This window comes from Arvicanthis niloticus, chromosome 13 (genome assembly GCF_011762505.2).
Source record: "Arvicanthis niloticus isolate mArvNil1 chromosome 13, mArvNil1.pat.X, whole genome shotgun sequence".
Lineage (NCBI taxonomy): Eukaryota > Metazoa > Chordata > Mammalia > Rodentia > Muridae > Arvicanthis > Arvicanthis niloticus.
The window spans coordinates 57,205,031-57,227,120 of NC_047670.1; the positions used below are offsets into that span (position 1 = coordinate 57,205,031).

The 22,090-nt window shown below is 48.3% G+C and overlaps 1 protein-coding gene across 2 annotated transcripts; it reads left to right on the top strand.

The window, feature by feature from the left end:
- The first annotated feature begins 6,153 nt into the window (after positions 1 to 6,153).
- On the top strand, positions 6,154 to 10,884 carry Smim45 (small integral membrane protein 45). 2 transcript variants are annotated; one of them, XM_076911699.1, is made up of 3 exons: positions 6,154 to 6,469; positions 7,277 to 7,383; positions 10,163 to 10,884. In XM_076911699.1, the coding sequence occupies exon 3, from the start codon at positions 10,177 to 10,179 to the stop codon at positions 10,381 to 10,383; it is 207 nt and encodes a 68-aa protein (XP_076767814.1). In that variant the 5' UTR covers positions 6,154 to 6,469; positions 7,277 to 7,383; positions 10,163 to 10,176; the 3' UTR covers positions 10,384 to 10,884. The 2 variants fall into 2 exon arrangements, with proteins under 2 accessions (XP_076767814.1, XP_076767813.1); XM_076911698.1 differs by lacking the exon at positions 7,277 to 7,383 and having other exon boundaries at positions 6,172 to 6,469.
- The last annotated feature ends 11,206 nt before the right edge of the window (positions 10,885 to 22,090 follow it).

A 22,090-nucleotide genomic window follows, 5' to 3' on the forward strand; every position in this document is an offset into this window, starting at 1 on the left:
AGGGGACAAAAAATGGCTACCTATAGTGCCTATTGTCATACCAGGAAAGGTATCTGTTAAAACCAGATAGACTACATCTATGAATAAGTAAATTTATTAGCTGAAATAGTTCTACAATACGACAGGGCACTAGACCTGCTTTATGCAGGACAAGGAGGTTACTGTGTGGCTTTAAGAAAAATTCTTGTTTCTATACAAACTACTTGAAAACCATTAGAGAAAATTGTCAAGGATTAGATCCACTAACAGTAGAGAAGGGTGTCCTTTGCTTCTTCAGGTAGGAATGTTGCTTCTGTGTCAGCCAAGCCTGTAGAATAAAAGTCAAGATCCACCAACTCCAGACAGATTTCCAATAGCAATTTCAATAGCTCCGCCCAATGGATCACTGACAGTTCAGTATGGAATAGAAGACTGCTCTTCTTCGTTTTCTGTTTTTATTGTTTATTTTTCAACATAGTTTCTCTGTGTAGCCCTGGCTGTCCTGGAACTTGCTCTGAAGACCAGGCTAGCCTTGAACTCAGAGAATACAAGGTAAAAGGGCTAGGGAAAGAGCATCCTGCCCCTGACTTGACCCACCCCTGTGACTCAGCCTTAATGGGGAAACAATGTTTCCTAAGGTGTGATACTTTCCCACCAAATTCACTGTGCAACTTCAAAAGCCATCTAAAAGCCTTCCGCTCTGTTTAACCCACAGCTGTCTTTGTTTCCAGTCAGAGGCATCCTGTTTCTCGCTAGTAAATCTCTCTCCTGAGGTTTATTGCCTGGCGTGACTGGAATTCCCCATTGCCAAGATTCCCTTACATCAGAAAATCCTTGCTGTACTCAGCTGCCTCCCTCCTTTTCCTTCTTTAAAGTGAAAACTTACTTATTTCGATGTGTTCTTTGTGTGCTCAGACACCCAGGAAGACACTGGGTGCCTTGTTCCTTTATTGCCTTCTGCTTTATTCCTTTAAGAGAAAGACTCACTGAGCTGGAAGTCTGCTGTTTCCTCAACCCTGGGATTACAGGTGCAAGCATCACATTTTTTATGGGTTCTGGGGATTTGAACACAGATCTTCATGCTTGCACAGCCAGTACTCTTACCTACTAAGTCATTTTTCCAGCTCCTCCCCAACCCCTTTCTAAGGAGATATTTTTGCTCTGCCACCAGACACACAAAGAACTGGACAGGCCTTTAGGTTAACTACCTCATTCATGGTATTCCTGCCTGAAAGCTAGCTCCATCTAGCTTTCATCTAGGTTGTTCAGAATAAAAACTTGAGATGACTTTTTAAAAAGAAAAAAAAAAAAAAAAACCAAAAAACTCTCTGTATATTCCAGATGGCCTTAATTCATTATGTAGCCCAGGCTAGCCTCTGCCTCCTGAGTGCTGGAATTATGGCTGTGCTACACCAAGTCCAGGAGTTTGGTCATTCTCGAGTCTGCTTTAGGAGTCACATCTAGTGGATTAGCAAGCTTGTGTGTTCTACTTTAAAGATACAATTCACTACTTCAGTCTTAGCTAGGCTGCTGCTGTCATCTGTCACCAGCTCCCTGCTCTCACTGAGCTTCGAAGAGCGGCCAGCCGTTCTCCTTAGAGCATCAGGACCTTTTGAGACACATGACTTCTTTGGTCAAACCAGCCTGTGAGTCCTATCTTCTTGTGCTGCAAATACTCGTCATGTCCCCCATGTGTCCTGGCTCCTAACAAGCTCCCTGACCTTGCCTTTGTCCCCACCCTCCAAATGCACCTCCAGCACAACAGCCACTAGGCTGTCCTTGGTCAGGACCCTGCTCCCTCCTGATCCCTTGGAATGAAATATCCCAATTAGCCAGAACTTGTTTTTGCCATCCATCCGTTCCCTCGTACGTCTGCTCCAATTCCAACTTATCACGAGAGCTTTCTCCTCCGTGTGGTTTTTGTTTTGTTTTTGAGACAGGGTTTTACTCTGAGGGCCCAGCTGGCCTCCAGCTCTGGACAATCAGCCTTTTCAAATGCTGGGATTATAGCCGGGGCCCCCATGCCCAGGTAGAGGGCTTTCTTTTTTAATTATTTATTTTGTGTATTGTTTATTCCCCTTGGTGTATATATGGGCATGAGTGCCATGGTGTGTGAGTGGAGACTGGAGGACAACCGTTGGTAGGTTGGTTCTTTCTCTCCACCCTCTAGGGCCCATATGTTGAACTCAGATTGTCAAGGGCTGGCTGCAAGCACCTTTACCCATGAGGCTATCTCACTGACCCATGTTTTAAAAATGTTTTTCATTAGCATATATTAGTTATATGTAATAATGGGTTTCATCGTGACATTTTTATAAATGTATATAAGTATTCTGGCCCTTCCAACTCCTAGCAATCTCCTTCCTCTTAAGTAGTTCCCAGAGGAAACTAATTAACTTACTTACTTTCTTTCTTCCTTTCTTTCTTTCTTTCTTTCTTTCTTTCTTTCCATTAATTTGCTTATTTACTTTACACCCTGATCACAGTCCCCCCCCCATCCTCCCAGTCTACCCCTCAAAAAGCCCCTCCCCTCTCTCCTCCCCTTCTCCTGTAAGAAGTGGGAGGTCCCCCCTGGGTACCAACCCACCCTGGCCCACCAATTCACTGCAGGACTAGGCACATCCTCTCCCCACTGAGGCCAGACAAGGCGGCCCAGTTAGGAGAACAGGATCCACAGGCAGGCAACACTCCCCACCCTGCTCCATGAAGACCAAGCTGCACATCTGCTACAAATGTGTGTGTGTGTGTGGGGGGGGGCGGCAAGGTCCAGCCTGTATATGCTCTTTGGTTGGTGATTCAGTCTCTGAGAGCCCAGAGGGGTCTTTGTTAATGGTCCTACCTAAAGTAACAGCTCCCCCTGCTTTCCCCCTTCCTAGGCTCCTTGTGACCTTATCCTTCCTAGGCTCCATTTCTCTTTCTGTTCTGCTTTCTCTATTGCACTAATCTTGACATCATCAAAAACTTCTCAGCATCTGAGAACCTGTTCTACTTATAGACCAATAATCTATCTCACTCCTGCCTGCTGGATGCTGCCTTAAGACAAGAGCTTCCAGGAAGAGATAAAGGCCATGCACCTTCGTCTGTCTACTTTACCGAAGCAGTATGAGCTGGCGATGTGGCTCAGTTGGCAGAGTGCTTGCCTCAGACATGCAAAGCGCTGGGTCTGGTCCCCAGAAAGACAAAACCAGGGTGTGGGCACACACCTATGATCCCAGCACTGGGACGGTAGAGGCAGGAGGGTCAGAGAGTCAATGCAATCCTCAGTTACTTAGTGAGTTTAGGCCAGCCTGGGGCACATGAGGCCTTGTCTCTAAAATCAAATCAAATGAAAAGCAGTAGCTAGCGACCCGCTCCCATGCCTGTTGAACTCCACAGAGGCTCATTGTGAATGCTGTGCAGTTAGTGGGGAGGGGGTTTTGTTATTTGTTTTGTTTTCTCTCCTCAACAGGGTTTCTCTGTGTAGCCCTGGCTGTCCTGGAACTCAGTCTGTAGACCAGGCTGGCCTTGAGCTCTGCCTGCCTCTGCCTCCGGAGCCCTGGGATTAAAAGTGTGTACCACCACCATCTAGCCTCCTAGTGGGTAGCTTTGTAACGCTGGTAGACATGTCTGCTCTCCCTCGGGAGTCTTGTGACCTTATCCTTTTTTGCAAATGCAACTTGGAGCAAAGGCCGGAGTACTGAGCTGTGGGACCTTGTTTTCTTGGTCTATCGAGCAAGAAACTCCTAAAATGTTCAGGGTATATAACAGATTGCTCTTTCATTTTATTTATTTTTTTTTATTGTATATTTATTTATTTTATGAGTGTTTTGCCTTTAAGTGCACCACATATATGTAATACCTAGGCCAGCCAGCAGAGGGAACCAGACTCCCATTGAACTGGAGTTATAGCTGGTTATGAGCTGCCTTGTAGGTGCTGGGAATGGAAGCTGGTCCTTTGCAAGATTAGCAAGTATTCTCAACCACTGAGCCATCTCTCCAGCCCCTATATTGCTTTTTGTTTTGTTTGGGTTTTGCCTTTTTGAGACAGGGTAACACTATGTAGCCCCAGCTGTCCTAGAACTCTCTGTGTAGACCGGGCTGGACTTGAACTTACAGAGATCTGCTTGCCTCTGCCTCCCAAGTACAGGGATTAAGGGTGTGCACCACCATTCCTACCTCTAGATTGTTTTCTTTCTTTCTTTCTTTCTTTCTTTCTTTCTTTCTTTCTTTTCTTTCTTTCTTTTTTTTTTTTTTTTTTTTTTGTTTTTAGATACAGGGTTTCTCTGTATAGCCTTTGGCTGTCCTGGAATTCACTCGGTAGACCAGGCTGGCCTCGAACTCAGAAATCCGCCTACCTCTGCCTCCCAAGTGCTGGGATTAAAGGCGTGCTCCACCACCACCCAGCTAGATTGTTTTCATAACAATTTAATTATTTGTCTATTGTTTGTCTGTCAAACAAAGACACAGGAGTTCAGGGACTTAGTCACTCACTCTAAAAGTGGTACATTGTGGGCTGGAGAGATGGCTCAACAGTTAAAAGCACTGACTGCTCTTCCAGAGGTCCTGCATTCAACTCCCAGCAACCACATGGTGGCTCACAACCATCTGTAATGGGATCTGATGCCCTCTTCTGGTGTGTCTGAAGGCAGCAATAGTGTACTCAATTACAATAAATAAATCTTTAAAAACAAAAGTGGTACATTGTAGTTGCTAATAAATACTTGTTGAATGAGCGAACTACTTTACATCCATCCATTCATTCATTCTCATTAGTCAGTCATTCATAAATATCAGATTGAATGCCTGAGCTTGGAAATACAGATACACAAGACATTATGTCAAGCCTGCGATGGGAGGAGTCAAGAGTGATGACACTGTGCTGCTTCTTGTATTATCTGAGAGCACCAGGGTCTCACCCCTTAACCAGTCCGAACGCCACTGTACACTAAACTTGTCCCACGTAGAGAGAAGTCACTAAATGGCTTCATGGAGCTGCTGTCCCCCACACAGGCAGCACTTTGATTCTGATAGTGTGGTGTTTCAAGGGGCTCCCTGAAAATCAGACATTAATAGGTACCATGAAGATAAGAGCAGGTGAGGAAGTGATGGATGGGAAGAAGCTACTCTGGGCCAAGGGAGGCTTTTCTGGCAAGATATTGGGACCCATTTCTGCCTCTCAGAGGGAGAAACCAACAAAGGGTAAAAAGCTTCCCAGAAAGACTTGAGATGCAGAGACGCAGAGACACCCCCCCCCCCCCCCCCCCGTGATAGATGACAGATGCAGAGACACACCTCCCCAGTGGTGAGCACTGCTGAGGCTGGAGCACGTGGAGGGGGGGAGGGGTAGAGATGAGGGGCCAGGTGATGTCCTTTAGAGTCACAGGCCATGAAAAGACTTTGAATTTTGGTTTGAGCTTTCTAGCAGGTTCCAGGCCGAGACCCAGAGAATCAACCCAGATGCCTGCCTTGGCAAGGCCTAGTGGAGGCACAGGGGACTCAGGTCTCAGGGCTATCATCAACTTCACGCAGTCATCAACAAAACAGCAGCTTTGATCAGAGTCAACAGAGAAGCAGCCAGGGAGCCACAGATGAGGGTGACAGATAAACGTGCATTCAATGTCCCTCAGGACTGCACACACAGGGCAGCTAGTGCTTGTCAATGCTGCCAGCGGTATAGGGGATGGTGTAGGGGATGGCTGTACAGGCGCTATACTGGGATCCAGGATCTGGACCACAGGAAGGCTAGGTGGGGATGCTCATGCCTGGGGAGAATTAGAGGCAGCTGTCAGAGGCATCTCCGAAAGCAGTCTAGAGTGCCTACCTTGGTGGTCGGTTCATTGAAATGAAGGACTGAAAGCAGTGTCTGACCAAGAGCAAAAGATCCACGGAGCCAGCACACACTGGCTCTCAGTTCTGGGTCATCACTTTATAAAACAGAACCCTCATTAGCACTGCCTATTACTGTTGCTGCGTCCCTGTCCACCTGCCAGATACCCTAGTCTGCCCTGGGTTTCTTCCCCTCTGCTTACCATCCTTGGGACTTAGTCTCTGCTAGGTGACTCTCATCCTCCCTGAATTCTGCCCTCCCTGTCATCCGTTGTACCACGTGTACAGTAGAGGGATCCAGAAAAGAAAGCTGGTTGCCAGGGCAACAGAGGATAAAGCCCTTGTTCTGTCTGGCGGCTGATTGGCTGAGACAGGTCCCACCTCCTGCTATCTTGAATGTGGGGGGTGCAGAGAGAAGGGTCTTTGATAGTAAGGAGAGGTACCAGGGTGCCAAGCCAGCCAGAGACTGCTGCCTCCTGGCCCACTCAGAGGCCTCCAGATAAGCTCCATCTCCCGTGGGAGTAGTGTCCTGTGGCTCTCTGCCTCTAGCTCCCACAGCGGCCACAGATGGCAGTGTCTCTGGGGACAGCAGCTGTGATTGAGTCCACTGGCCAACACTGAGCGGCTCAGGCTGAGGCATCTGGCTCTGTGCAAAGACTGCAGAACGGGCATCTACGGCTATGAGGTGAGCCTGCATGCCGTGTTGCTGGTGGCTTGGGAGCCAGGGAGTGGGGCTCTGCAACCTTCATACTGTCCCAAGGCAGGACCTGCGCTGAAACAGGCTTGGCAGTGTTCTTAGAGATCATCTGGCTGCCATAGCCACCCCGCCATTGTGCATACGGAAGTCTGCAGCCCAGAGAGAGAGAGAGGAGTGGTCCAAGGTCACAGAGATGGCCCATGAATGTTTGTCCTCTTCAATTATGCCAGTCTTCCAAGACATCAGGATGGGGTCTAGGAGTCCTCTGTAGCCCCAGAATGTATGGATTTTATTTAGAGTATTGGAAAGGCAGAGGGACCTCAGGCTCTGCACCGCAGACCTACAGTTTTGCCTGTGAAATAAACACTGCTCTGTCCCAGACTCTCATTCACAGTAAAGTTTTGTGCTGTCCTGGGGCTCCTTTCTTGCTCATCCCACCACAGCACCAGCACCCAGCAATTCTGCACTTTTTATTTGGGAGGGTGCTGGGCCCTGTACCCTGTCCCCACCTCTGCCACTCTAGTCCTGACTCAAGACAATAACTGCCCTTTAATCTCTCTCTCCCTCCAGAAATAGGGCACCTTTAGCTGTTGCCCTTATTTCGGAACAGCCAGTGGAAACCAAGGGGCAAGGGGGGTCCAGGAAGCAACGTCTCCCCTTCCCACAAGGTTACAGAGAACCTGGGAATGGAGGGATGGGGGGGGGAACAGGAGCTGAAGTTTGGGGGTCAGAATAATGGCATTTCTCTTGAACCTGCTCTGGAGGTGATTCTGTCCACTCCCCTCCCCCCACCAGAAACCCCAGTGGCTCATTCCCTCATGCTTGGGAAGCTTTTCCCTGTGGTATGGGACCCAAACCTCAGGCCATCACTGGGAATGGGCTCTAGCCCCACCACGTCTCAGGTGGGTAATCCTTTGCAAAGTAGCTTGTCTAGGCTTCTGTTTTGTCTTTGGTCTATGGACAGTAACACCCAGTCAACATGCCCTGGCTAAACTCTGTGAAAACGCAGTCCCTGCCGAGTATGCACAAGGGGGCTCCTCAGACCACGCTTTGCTAGGACTAAGGAAGGTATAGCCGTGCGGTAAATGGGCCCCTGCATCTTTCTGTACCTGCACGTGGTTGGCTAAACGGAAGTTTGCCCAATAAACAAAGATGCAAAGAACAGTTTAGGGGGAAAAAAAAGCAGACATAAAGATGAGGGTTGCATGGCAGCAGGTGATTGGTACTCAGTTCTGTGGTAGCATCCAGCATGGGGATGAGGTAGGGATCTGGCAGACAGCAGATGGTGGCTGTGTGTGTATGTGTGTGTGTGTATATATATATATATATATATATATATATATATATATATATATATGTGTGTGTGTGTGTGTGTGTGTGTGTGTGTATATATATATACACATACATACACATAACACACACACACATATATACATACACATATACATATATAATACATATATACTTTTCTATTGCTGTCACAAAAACTGTCATGTCCAAGGAAACTTAGAAAGTAAGTTGGGCTCTTGGTTTCAGAGGGGTAGAGACCATGAAGGCAGCACAAAGGAGCAAAGGCAATGGCGGCAAGAGGGACAGCTGAGGGCGAACATGTTGATGCATAAGTAGGAGAGAGAGAGAGAGAGAAAGAGAGAGAGAGACAGCTGAGGGCAAACATGTTGATGCATAAGTAAGAGAGAGAGAGAGAGAGAGAGAGACACACAGACAGAGAATTGGAATGGTGTGGGCTTTTGAAAACTCAAAGCTGGCCCCTAATGACATACCTTCTCCAACAAGGCCACACCTCCTGATCCTTCCCAGACAGCCATACCAGCCGGGGACTAAGCGGTCAAACATAAGAGCCTGTGTGAACCGTTCTCTTTTAAGCCACCACAGGGATAGGTCTAAGGAGCCCGGGTTCAGGTGACTGTTGTGAGCCATGTTAGATGCTCCAGGCTCCTGCTTTCTCCCTGTGGCTCCTCAAAGTAACAGTCGCTGACACAGGTGGAGTTGGACCAGGCTTGACCTGAGATGGCACCATCAGAAACCCACAGTGTGGATCTGGGGGTCCAGTTAGTAGACTACCTGCCTGGCTGCAAGAAGCCCCGAGTTTGATTCCCGGTACTGCATAAACCTGGTGTGGTGTGGCAGTCCTGTAATCCCAGCACTAGGAACGTGAAGGCGGGAGGAACAGAAGTTCAAGGTTATTGTCAAACTGAGGCCAGCTTAGACATATGAGACCCTGTCTTAAAACCATTTTTTTAAATTTTCTTTTTTCTTTTTTCTTTTTCTCCAGACAGGGTGTAGCCTGGCTGTCCTGGAACTCACTCTGTAGACCAGGCTGGCATTCAATTCTGAGATCCACCTGCCTTTGCCTCCTGGGTGCTGGGATTATAGGTGTGCACCACCTATAAACATTATAACTAAAAACATTAAAAACAAACAGAAAACCGGGGCTGGTGAGGCAGCTCGGTAGTTGGAGTCACTTCCTGCCTTGCCTGACAACCTGAATTCAATCCCTAGGACCCAGACTGGACAAGTCAACATCTGAGAGTTACCCTCCCTCCACCACACTCGTGCACATGCACATGTTCCCGTGCACACACGCATGTGAGTGCACACCCACCCACCCACACCCACGCACGCATGTGAGTGCACACACGCACACACACACATACACACGCATGCGAGTGCACACACACACACACACACGCATGCATGTGAGTGCACACACACACACACACACACACACGCATGCGAGTGCACACACATACGTGATGAGTAACACGTAATAAAAATGCTTAAGTTTGATTTACAATGGACTTAGGAAGTGAGTCCTATTTCAATCTCCTTTTAGAGCTAAGGAAACAGAAGGGCAGAGCGTAAGAACACCTTACAGCACATACATGACAGACACTGGTATGGGAAAGTCTTCCATATATTAACCCACTTAGCAGCTCCTACCTCAAGAGCTGTCACTCCCATTTACAGCCAGAGAACCCCTGATCAGATCCAAGTTATACAGCACCAGTGACAGTGGCCTCGTAATCATAAAACTGGGCTGTGTAGACTCTATTGATAACAGATCAGTGTTTGAACTTCAGAAGTTCGCCAGGCTGCAACTGGCCTGTGGCCCCAAGTCATCCTTTTGTGTGTGAGTGGGTGGGTGGAGGTGTTGGCCAGGAGCAGGTTCAGCGGGAGCCTCAGGATATAAGGAGAGCAGAGGAGGCTCCTCCACACCTTGTCCTCTTTCGGTGAGTGCTTTGCGCATGCACGCCCCGCCCCCCTCCGTCCCACCAGCAAGGATTAATCATCAATGAATGCGCAATGAATGACCTGTGCTGGAGTAGTACTGGTTTCCCCTTCCTTCTGAGGAAGCCAGAGACCCAGCCTTAGGCCACTTGTTCGAAAGCACAGACGTTAGATGGGGCCTGGAGCCAACGCAACTCTTGGCTATAAATCCCTTGAAGGATGAGTAGGAGCTGAGTGTCCTCGTGTGAAGGGGACAGCATGGTACATGCTGGAGTGGGGGAGGCCTGAGCTGCTGAATCACCCTGAGGTCTGCTCAGGTCCTGTCCCCTACTCTCCTAGGCACTCCCCATCTGATGCTGGAAGGCGCGCGGCTCTCTCTGGGTGGTTACTACAAAGGAGCTTTCTTGTGCCCTCATGTCTATGTCTTGGCAGCCAAAGCCGGCGCGATGCCGCACTTTCTGGACTGGTTTGTGCCTGTCTACCTGGTCATCTCCGTCCTCATCCTGGTGGGCTTTGGAGCCTGCATCTACTACTTCGAGCCTGGCCTGCAGGAGGCGCACAAGTGGCGCATGCAGCGCCCCCTGGTGGACCGTGATCTTCGCAAGACGCTAATGGTGCGGGACAACCTGGCTTTCGGAGGCCCAGAAGTCTGAGACTGCCTGGGTACTTCAGACCTTCCAAGGTGACAGAGGAAGACTTCTTTGATCTTTCCATCCATCCGTCTGCAGCCCAGTAGAGGTCCTTGTTGTTCAGGGAAGCCCCTTTCTGTAGAAATCAGACACTTGAGTCTTATTTGCTGCTGTGGGATCTCAGAGTCAAGCCCGTACACACCATGCCTTCCCTTCCTAGCTCTGGGGACATCCTCCACTAGCTCTCAGTGCCTTTGTGCTGTCCTTCCCTCTGTCACTCGACCTGGAGTCAGGTATGACTGTCCCACTGAACTCTCAGTTGCTTTCTGCTCCCATCTCTGCCTCACAGCTGAGCTGGACAGCCCTCAACAACCCAGGAAAAGAATCTAATTCAGAAGGATGCCGGCTTGGTATAGATCAGGTCTGCCCACCTGTGAGGGCTCAGGCTTAGAACGATAGTGTATGGTGGGGGTGTGCATAAGGGCAAGACTTTGGGAAGGAGTGTGCCTGTATGTGTGCACACGGGAGGGAGGGAGGGAGGGAGGGAGGGAGGGAGGGAGGGAGGGAGAGAGAGAGAGAGAGAGAGAGAGAGAGAGAGAGAGAGAGAGAGAGAGAGAGAGACCCCAGGCAGAGCAGGCAGTGGTGGGGCTCTGTGGGGCAGTGGGAGGACTGTCCAGAGGAGGTTCCACCCTTTCCCCTAGGCTGCCCATGCTCCCTCTTTGTCCCATGCTGCACTTCCAGGGTTGAGCTTAGCCCTGCTCGCCCACTCTGGAAACTCTTCCTGTGTGGAGGTTTCATTACTCGACTTTGCATACAAATTGGCAGTCTCCCTCCCTCTATCCTGCGGAGGCTTCCGGCTGGCTTCATTTATGCAACACTAATAAAGCTTTCATGGCCACCTTTGCAGGATTATTCTTTCTCAAAGTGGGTCCTTGTGAGAAACACAACAGCTTAGTGGTCCCTGCATTGGAGATGGTAACATCAAATCTCAGCAAAGGTGAGCAGATTCTCAGGGGATAGCACTGGCCATTGTTGGTTATAGGCAGGGGAGTGTCCTGTGACTGAGGGAAGGTGTTTTAGCATCAGGCAGCCTGCCCGCTAGAAGCTGCACTAAATGCCTCCGGAGTACCCTAGGCGGACAGAGAGGACTGGAGTTACAGGTGGTTGTGGGTGGGCCACCTGACATGGATTTGGGGAGCCAAACGAGTCCACCAGAAGAGCTTGAGTTGTCTCTCCAGCTCCTGGGGACATGTGTTCACTGGAGTCCCTGGAGTAGAGAACAGGCTAGGAGAGAAAATCTGTCACTAAGATGCAAAACAACAGGTCTTAAACACAGAGACAGTGCCCAGGGCTGGTTTCCTGTCCATTTCCATTTAGGGACCCCCAGGCTCCCCTGGTTGCTTTGCTACACCCGGGACATTGCCTGCTCAGCATGAACTGGTTTCTGAGCATTCTGAGCAGCTACGCATAGGAGAGATGGGGGTGGGGTGGGGTGGGGTGGAAGGCAGGTTGGTGATGCTCCCCCCCCTCCCTGATGATGGTAACTATGTATCTTCTCTGCTTGTTATTTAAACACATGGCTATCTTAGCTGAAAGAGAGGCTGGGGAATGTAGCCTTGAGCTGGGTGGCTGTGTGCCTAATTAAAAAGTCCACTTAGGACTGGGAGTGGGGGTGCATGCTTTTAGCCCCAGCACTCAGGAGGCAGAGATAGGTGGATCTCTGTAAATGTCAAAGCAGCCAGGGCTACACAGGGAGGTCCTGTCTGTCTGTCTGTCTGTCTGTCTGTCTGTCTGTCTGTCTGTTTAGTTAGTTGGTTTAGTTCCCCTGTGTAGCCTTGGCTGTCTTGGAACTCACTCTGTAGATCAGGCTGGCCTCAAACTCACAGAGATCCACTTGGCTTTGCTTCCCAAGTGCTGGGATTAAAGGGGTGGGCCACCACTGCCTATCGAGATCCTGTCTTAAAACAAAACAAAACTCAATAAAGAATCTTATAGAACAACAACAACAACAACAACAACAACAACAACAAAAGATGAGGAATTAAAGGTGAGAAAGTTCTAAAGGTACTCTTATTGGCCCCAAAGCATGTGAGCTCTGGTTGGGATACCCTGATTGGCCAGACTGCTCTAGTTCCTGGAGCCAAAGGTAACCCTAACTCAGGAGGGATGCTGGATGGGTGAAGGAGAGGAAACAAGTTTGCAGAACAGAAGGGCCTTGTCATTTAGGGTCACCGTCTTTACTGCCACTTGGGTAAGAGACTGGAAGTCTGAGGGCAGGCTATGTGGACAACAATCCCTAGATGTTGGTGAATTTGAGAGTTAGGGGCTGTTGGCAGGCAGGATGTGCCAGAGAGACCAGCAGGTGAGTGGGCTCTATAAGGACCCCATAGAGGGTAGAGACTTTCCTGTGTTTTTCAGATCACCCCACAAAATTATGGGGCCAGCCTACTCACTGGGTTCCATACCCTGAATTACCTCAGTTTTTCTGCAATGCCAGGCTCTTGTGTGTTTTAAAAATCTCTTTCCCCACAGGTTAAACTTCTGACATTTGAGGCTTCTGGTGTCACAAGTCCCTTGTGGTGTGTGTGTGTGTGTGTGACAATCTAATTGGGAAGATGTGTGAAGCCAAACCCAAAGCTCAGTGTTGTCTGTTATTATTATTATTATTATTATTATTATTATTATTATTATTATTATTATTCAGGGTTCCTACTCCACCTTTGATCACTTAGTTCCTAAATAAAAGAAACAAAACAGTTATATTTATAGTAAAGCCTTGGGGCACTAGAGCTGGGCAGATAGATGTCAGCCCTCTGTGCTGTTTTGTCTCCTTCCGTCAGTAACCCTGACAGATCACTGGCCATGTCCTACCTGGCCATTCCCACAGGCTTGTCCTCATGGCCCTGCGCTCAGGATCCACCTACCCCATGGTGCTTTCTTCCTCTTTTTGCCTCAGTTTCCTCTCCTCTCTCCTGAGACCCCAAGCCCAGAAACCTTTTCTCTGCCCTCTCTCTTTTGCCCAGCCCAGGCTATAGGCATCTTTATTAACCAATCATGAATAACATTTGTGTGTGGGGGGAGCAAAGTTTACACAACAAAAGCTGGTACATGTGATGATCTGCTTGTCTTGGGACAGCCAGATCTTGGGGTACAGAACTTAGCATACGAATACAAGCAGCACCAGACTCACCTCCTACGGTTGTCTTTATTCAGTGTTCCTACACGGGGCTGCAAAGGGCTGGAGCAGGAGCCATGTACACAAGATAGGAGTGGTGGCTTTTACAGCAGAAATCCATCTCCACAGCTTGGACAAGAAAGGGAGATATCAGAGGGCATTGTGAACTCTGGTCCTCTACAAGGAAGTTAACAAGTGTTCAGGGGCTCTAGAACCAGCTGGGTCCTGTAGGGATATTTATTTATTTATTTATTTATTTATTTATTTATTTATTTTTTGAGACAAGGTTTCTCTGTGTATCCCTGGCTGTCCTGGAACTTGCTCTGTAGACCAGGTTGGTCTCAAACATCTGCCTCTGCCTCCCAAGTGCTGGGATTGGTGTGTGCTACGAACTGCCCAGGCCCTGTAGGATTTCCTCCTCCCCCCACCTTAGAGCTGGGGACCAGGGCCTTATTCGTGTTAGGAAAGGTCTCTACCCCTGAGCACAGCCTGGTCCTCTCTGACAACCTTCTATTCTTGTTGCTGTGCCCCTTACGATCCTCTCACTATGGGAAGACAGCCAGCTACTGCTAGCTTTTCTAGCCCTCGCCTTCCCTTCCCTCTATCATCCCATCAAGGACCCATTCAGCCAGGGCTTGTTTTAGATTATTGAGCTGAAGCTGGACTTGAACTCCTGATTCTCCTCCTGCCTCCCCCTCCCAGGTGCTGGGAGCATGGGCATATGCCACCACAACTGGTGTTCATGCCTCGTATTGGTGGCCACCACAGACAGACTCACCTGCTCCAGGATGTTGCTGAAGTGCCAGTAACTCAGGAAAGGGACTTATCCCTCATTCTAGGTCAAGTGTCTGTTTTGAACCAATCACCCTAATGTGGCTCAGGGCCCTACACATGGGCCAGCTTGGGTCTGGGGCTGTTAATACCAAAGATGAGAGGAGAAAGACCACCCACTCAAATCATCATGGCCAAGTTAATTAAAGCAAGCTTTTTTTTTTTTTTTTTTTTTTTTTTTTTTTTTTTTAAATAGTGATAGTGTACACAGGCTGTGTCCCCCTAAGGAGGGGTTCAAGAGGTCAGCGTTAGATGTGAAGGAGACAAGGCTTTATATCTCAGGGGTGGGGGTTTCTATATGGGAGAAAACAGGCAGGGTTACAGGAGAATAAGGCAACCGTCAAAACAAGGTTATCACAACAGGTAGTCATAATAAGGTGGTGATAGGGGAGCATATAACCTTTAGGGTTGCAAGACAATTATAAATATCTTTTTGAAACAAAGACACAGTTGCCTTTTCCTGGAACAGGCAGTTTCAGTCATTTGTAGTTAGGTTACAGGTGGGGCAGAGCCCAATCCTTGAGAAACACATTTAATCATAAGCAGGAATAAACCTAGTTTGTCTTTACTATAAAATGGCTTTTAAGTCTAAGATGGAGGCAGGCCCTCTTGGACTGACAGCATGCCCTGGGCTTGAGTTGTCTCTGAACAGGGTAGCTTTCTCGGAATGTCTTGAGGGGAAGGGAGGTTCCAGAAAGAACACTAAAACTCACCCGCTTGTCACGCTGCCATACCAAATGGGTCCTTTGGAAGTTGACTGGGATTGATCAGATGAGCCCCAATGTGGCCTGCAGGCAAACCTGGTTTATTCAAAACAGTGTTTTGAAAAGATGCAATTGGTTGCTAGCATTCACAAGTCAGGAGGTTTCATATTAGAACCTCAATTCTGACGCCTTTAAAAATAGAAAAATAGAATTCAAGGCACTCACTCTGGGTCTGAAGTGTGAAAATTCCTGGCTATGCGTGTGACACTGTGTTTGACTGGACTGGGATCCAACCAGAATCTCCAGGATAGGCAGCAACCCAGAACAGCCACTGCCTCTGCCCAATGTCCACCACCAAGTGGTCCAGCCAGGAGGGTTGGGGGTTCGTCAAGCCTTCTGATCTCAGATCTGGACCTCCTGCCGATCTCACCGCGGGCCTTGTTTCATGAATGGATTTTTCATATCTGATCTTTCCAGAAGGAACCTATGCCTGTTTCAAGCACATCCCCCTCATGCATCCAGATGCCAGCGTCAGAAGACGTGAGTGGTCTTCAGCTCACTAGGGTTTGACAAGTTTCCAGCATTATGACTGTGCAGGGAACAGTGCATGGCCTGGGCTGGGTCGCTAGCTCTGTTGCTTAGAATGCTCACCTTGTGTGCACAACACTTTGTATTCAATCATTATGCTATAAAGTGGGCACAGTGGCTTATTCCTGTAATCCCAGCACTTGAGAGGTGGAGGCAGGAGCATCTTGAAATGCTTAGTCCTGTTGTAATACTGTTATTATTGTCCCCGAGTTTCCTGACGGCCAGAGAGAAAAGAGAAGCAACAAGGAAGTATCATCATCATCATTATCATCACCACCACCACCACTATCATCACCACCACCACCATCACCACCACCACCATCACCACCACCACCATCATCACCACCACCACCATCAACATCATTATCCTATTCTTTTATACTCAATAGGGAGTGACTTTTCATGAAAGGTATGTTTTCTGCCTCTAAATGGTGGAAAGACATGTTTTTGATGGGATAGTAAGAGCAGCAGAGTCAACTGAATCCTCGGCATCTCTTATGGGGTTAGGAGATATGGCAAGCCGCCACCAGCCAGTGCTGGGGGAGGCAGAGTCTTTCCATCTGCCTGGGGACTCCAGAGGACAGGGCAAAGAGCATCCAGCAGCCTGGCCTGAGAATAGGAAGCCCAACAAAAGCGGGGATTTAAGAGGCATTTCCCCAGACAAATTTTCTGAATCCACTGAGCATTTCTCTGTGTTGGCGCTGTTGTCAAAGATGAATTAGGCTGGACACATGTCCCCCTTCCGGCATCTGGCCCTGGGCTCAGCTTGTGTTATCTTCTCTGTAGACACCTGTTACCTATTTCTTTTCCTTCCTTCCTTTCTTCCTTCCTTCCTTTCTTTTCTTTTTCTTTTTCTTTTTCTTTTTCTTTTTTTTTTTTTTGGTTTTTCGAGACAGGGTTTCTCTGTGTAGTCCTGGCTGTCCTGGAACTCACTCTGTAGACCAGGCCGGCCTCGAACTCAGAAATCCGCCTGCCTCTGCCTCCCAAGTGCTGGGATTAAAGGCGTGTGCCACCACTGCCCGGCTCTTTCTTTCTTTCTTTCTTTTCTTTCTTTCTTTCTTTCTTTCTTTCTTTCTTTCTTTCTTTCTTTCTTTCTTTCTTTCGAGACAGGGTTTCTCTGTGTAGCTCTGGCTGTCCTGGAACTCTCCCTGTAGACCAGGCTGGCCTTGAACTCAGAACTCAGGGATTAAAAGTGTGCACCACCACCGGCTGGCTTGACATGTGTTTATTTGCGCATCATGTCTGCTCTGCTTTAATGGTAGTCACAAATGTTAAGGAAGTCATGGGGGAAGAAACACTATATAACCATGGCATGTCATTAGCTACAGAGGCAAGTCAGAACCTACTCTGACCCCATACTAGTCCCAGCATGGAGAATGTAAAGAACCCATGTTGCTCTACTGCAAAGAGCTACAAAATACAGGATAAATGGTCAAAGCTGAGTGGGGAGCTGAAAACACCACTGAAGAAGCCCCGAGTCCCCACAGGGGGCCATCAGGAAAGGCTTCCCCAAGGAAGTGACCAGGAGGATAGGTTTTGACGGTTGCATAAGAGTTTTCCTTGTAAGGGAAGAGGAATAAGCCAGCAAAAGCTGTGGTGTCCCCAGGGAACCTACTGAGAACTGGGTGGTGTCAGGGCATGGAACATGGGTGTGAGGGTGTGGGTGGTAGTGGGGGATTGGAGGGTGGTTTTTTTTTTTTTTTTTTTTTTTTGGTTTTTAGAGACAGGGTTTCTCTGTGTAGCCCTGGCTGTCCTGGAACTCACTCTGTAGATCAGGCTGGCCTCGAACTCAGAAATCCACCTGCCTCTGCCTCCCAAGTGCTGGGATTAAAGGCGTGCGCCACCACCGCCCGGCCTGGAGGGTGGTTTTACTTTTCTCTTTCCTTCTTTCCTTCTTTCCTTCTTTCCTTCTTTCCTTCCTCTTCTTCTTCTTCTTCCTCCTCCTCTTCCTCCTCTTCCTCCTCTTCCTCCTCTTCCTCCTCTTCCTCCTCTTCCTCCTCTTCCTCCTCCTCCTCCTCCTCCTCCTCCTCCTCCTCCTCCTCCTCCTCCTCCTCAACATAGGGTTTCTCTGTGTAGCTCTGGTTGTTCTGGAACTCCATCTGTAGACCAGGCTGGCCTCAAACTCCAGATCTACCTGTCTCTGCCTCCCAAGAGTTGGGATTAGTGTGTGCCATCTCCACCCACCCGGTTGGAGGGTGGCTTTTCAAGAAAGCTTAGACCTAGGAGAAAACCCAATAAACTTGTAGTTGCCGCTTTCTTCTGACCCCATCGGCAATTTACTCCTGCCCTGGTTTGTGTGTGATTTATTGACATGTCATGGAGAAGTGTCTTGGCATAGCGGTCAGTAGCCCTGGTGTTCAGCAGGGTCCCCTGGAGACAGAGATTGCAGGGGATTTTTTTTCATCTGTTTTAGGAGGTTTTGTGGACTCTCAGGGGCTGGCAGGGGTTGCCAGGGTGGGTGTGTCTGGGCTGAGCCCAGAACCAGAGGACAGGGAATGGTCCCGAGTGGGAAGAGTGGGAATGGCTGCAGTGTTCAGATTCCAGCTGAGACAGCAGGACAGGCTTCTCTTTGTTCCTCCCCCACTGTTTTCCTGCAGGAGCTAAAAGGAGGGAAGAGGACAAAAGAGCAGCTTAGAGGGAAGACTGAAGGCTCTGGTGCCCTTCAAAGGTGGTCGGCAGGAGTCCCGCATGGGCATGGTGGAGCAAGCCTTTGATCCCAGCACTCAGGAGGCAGAGGCAGGTGGATCTCTGAATTAGAGGAAGTGGGTTCCAGGACAGCCAGGGCTACATAGAGAAACACTGTCTCAAAAACCACAATAAAGAAACAAATGAACAATGGCCACAGGGCTGGGGAAATACTCCATAGGTGAAATGCTTGAGGTATAAACAGGAGTTTCCCAACACCCACATAAAAGCCAAGTGTACCTGTTCTCTCCGTAGGAGGGAGGCAGAGACCTGTTGGGAGCCGACTTTAGCAGAAAGCTGCTAGATCAACTTTGCAGCCATCTGGAACCATATACCCTGACGAGAGATTTGGTTTTCAATAGCCTACAACAGCTAAAGCACACTCTGATATCCCACATATTTTGTGTTGCTGTTTACTGGCCCCAGCTGCAAGGTGCATGTGGTAGTCACGCCTGCAAGACATGCGGTTCACGTGCTGTCCACGTGCTATCTACGCCATACATGCTTATAAGGCGCATGTGCTATCCAGGCCTGCAAGGCATTGCGGTGCACGTGCTGTCCACGCTATAGACGCCTGTAAGGCTTACGTCATATCAACACCTGCAAGGCACGTGGTATCCACGCACCTACAAGGCACGTGGCAAAAGCCTATAAATAGCTCAGAATTCCCTTCAATAAACGAGACTTGATCAGAATCTCTGTCTTGTCTCCATTCTTCCCGTCTCTTCCCCTTTATCCTCTCTCTCTCTCTCTCTCTCTCTCTCTCTCTCTCTCTCTCTCTCTCGCTAGACCCTGACCCTCGGACCGGAACGGGCAGTACGGGCTGCAACAGTTTGGCGTCCAACATCGGGCTCCAGTAAGTGCAACAGAGACCGGAGAGTGCCCTAGCTTAATCAATGAGCTTCGGGTTCACTGAGAGTCTGTCTCAGAAAACAAGAGGGAGCGTGAGGAAGACACCCCAGCATTGACTTCTGACCCCTCTATGCAGGCAGATATACATGCATGCACAATATACACATATGTACACATACACGAACAGGTATACATGGTGGCCACAGTCCCAGTTAACCATCTCTCCTGAGGACTTAGGTAGGCAGACCTTCTTCCCCCCCCCAACCCCCAAGTACAGAGATCTGAGAGCCCAGCTCATGCTTTACTGTGTGATTGTGGCAAGTCCATTTCCCTTTCTGGTTTTGTGGCTTTGAATAGCTTCCCACAGATTCACGGGTGTCGAAAGAAATCAGGGGGATAAATGGACAAGAAAATAGACATTTCAGGGCTGCAACTGTGTGTGTGCAAACATGTGTGTATGTGTATGTGCGTGGGCTTGCATATGTGTGTGTGTGTGTGTGTTTATAGGTCTGTATGTTTATGGCTGAATTCAGAGTCTTCCACATGCTAGGCAAACCATCCACCACTGAGCTACCTACCTCCAGGGTCATCGGTTTTCATGGCTTCCATGGAGTAAGTGCAGTGTACAGCCACATGCTGGGCAAGAAGAGGCTTCCTGAGATCACTCGTACAGCAACTTGAAAATGTGTCCAACCATTGCTTACCAAGAGCTCCTCAGCTCTCAGTGTGCCATAGAAGTTTACCTTCCTACCTTCTCGGAATGGGTGGCTCATCCAGCTAGTCCTGACCAATCAGTTCTATTTAGGTGAAAACCTTTCATTGCTGGCAAGGGGAGTCATTAATCTGCAGTTCATCACAATGACCTGGAGGGTCCTAGAGTGAGGGTGACATGGGATGTAGTTGGTTCACAGTGTTGTGGACAGGAGGCATAAATTCGAAAGTAGTCCTTGGTGTCGCAGCCCCTAGTTTGTCACCACCCATGCTATCTAATCCAACCCCTATTATAGAACAGTGTAGGGTTCAGAAAGACAAAGGGAAGTTCAAATTCATGCGGCTTCAGAACACACAAGTTTGAGAGGTATCAGAGCATGTGCCCTTTGTCAGGGAGGGCACGGGAGGAGTCTGTCCTTGGAGAACCCTTGTAAGCGGCTCAGTCTTTGGTGGGAAAAGTATACAGACGCACATTATCATTTTTGGCCACTAGAGGGCAGCTGGACCCAAATTTGTAATTGCTGGAGGTGGGGCAGTGAACTCGGCTAAGCCCCATATTCTAAAACTGTGGGTGGCCACCAGAAACTATATGTGGGAGTGGAGAAAACTGGGCAACAGCAAAAGGCTTCTGAATGCACAACAACCCCAAATTATCAAACTCGAAATGAATCCAACTCCCATGTGTTGGTATTGAACATTCTATGTGCACACTTTGGCCCATACACGCCATGCCATACACATGAACGCCACCTAAAAGCTCACAGAGACTATGGCACCTTGTAAATTGCAGCGTCTTTACTGCTAATATAGAAACATAATGGTTTAATGATGGAAGATGAAGGCAGCATTTTCTTAGTGTCGCTCCTCATCAGCTAAATAGAAACTTGGCTTTAGTCCATAGCGGTGCATAAAGCAGGTGTGGCAGCGCTTGCCCATAAACCCAGCCACTGTTACCGGGGGCCCAAGGACACCAGTTCAAGGTCATTCTCGGAAGTTTTGGGCCAATTTGGCCAAGTTTACCCCATCTAAAACAAAAACATCTGCTTCAGTTGCTGTCTGGAGTTTCAGAAGATTAAGGGAAATCTGACTCAGTAGGGAAACACATTTCTAACAACTTCTGAACACATGCCTGCCTGCTGTTATTATTTTAATTTATACAAAATGGCACTCCCAGCATTGCCAATTATAAAGTCAAAATATCCATCAGTTCTAAAAACCTCTGAAGATACTTTGCACTCCGCAGTAGCAGGTAAACAGCTAAGATTTAGTTCCGTAAAAACAAACGAACATATCTATCTCATTAGTATGTAAATTTGCCTTTGTCTTTAACAAATGGTAAAATTTTATGTGTATCAAAGAATTATCTTAAAATAAATTTCTTTTTCAAATTAATGTTATCTATTTGTTGTTTTGTTGTTTTTGTGACTCTGGGGACTGAACTCGGAGTTCTATGCATGTTAGCTGAGAGCTCTGTCACTACACCAATCCCCAGGCAAAATGAATGAATTCCTTTGAATTATTATCAGTAAGTACTCAATTTATAGAACCGTATTGTATACCTATATACAGAACGTTGAGTACAAATATTTTGGCTACAGTGGTTGCAGATGGAAAAATGACATGAGGCTTGCTCAGAGCTAATCAACCCTGGAGGGAAAGGAGGCAGACCAGCAGGTGAAGGACAGAGATAGGTGAGACTCAGGTCTTGTTCTGAAAGGCAGGAGGAAGGGTAGATCCTAGATCTTCAGGCTGGAAGAAATCACTTCAGGGCATCTAATCTCTAACTGAAAAGACAGCTGAGACTTAGAAGGGTTTTTGTTGTTGTTGTTTTGTCTGTTTTTTTTTTTTTTTTTTTTTTTTTTGTCTTTTTTTGTCTTTTTTTGTCGAGATAGGATTTCTCTGTATAGCCCTGGTTGTTCTGGAACTTGCTCTGACACCTGCCTCTACCTCCCAGTGCTGGGATTAAAGACATGTACCACCACCTCCTGGCTTATCAGACAGGAGTCTTGTAATGAGTGGTCAGACAAGGAGAACCGGGGGCTCCCTCTCCCCCACTTTAGCCTGGGCTGCCTGATCTCCAGGAGGTAACAGAGCAGTGGTAGGCCCTACAGAGCTGGCTCCCCTGGATGTCCAGGCTGATTTTGCCACTTCTTTCTTTCCTTAGGGCCTCAGAACGTGTAGGGAG

Coding starts and splice junctions, on each gene's coding strand:
- Smim45 (XM_076911699.1), top strand. CDS start 10,177: ATGCCGCACTTTCTGGACTGGTTTGTGCCTGTCTACCTGGTCATCTCC.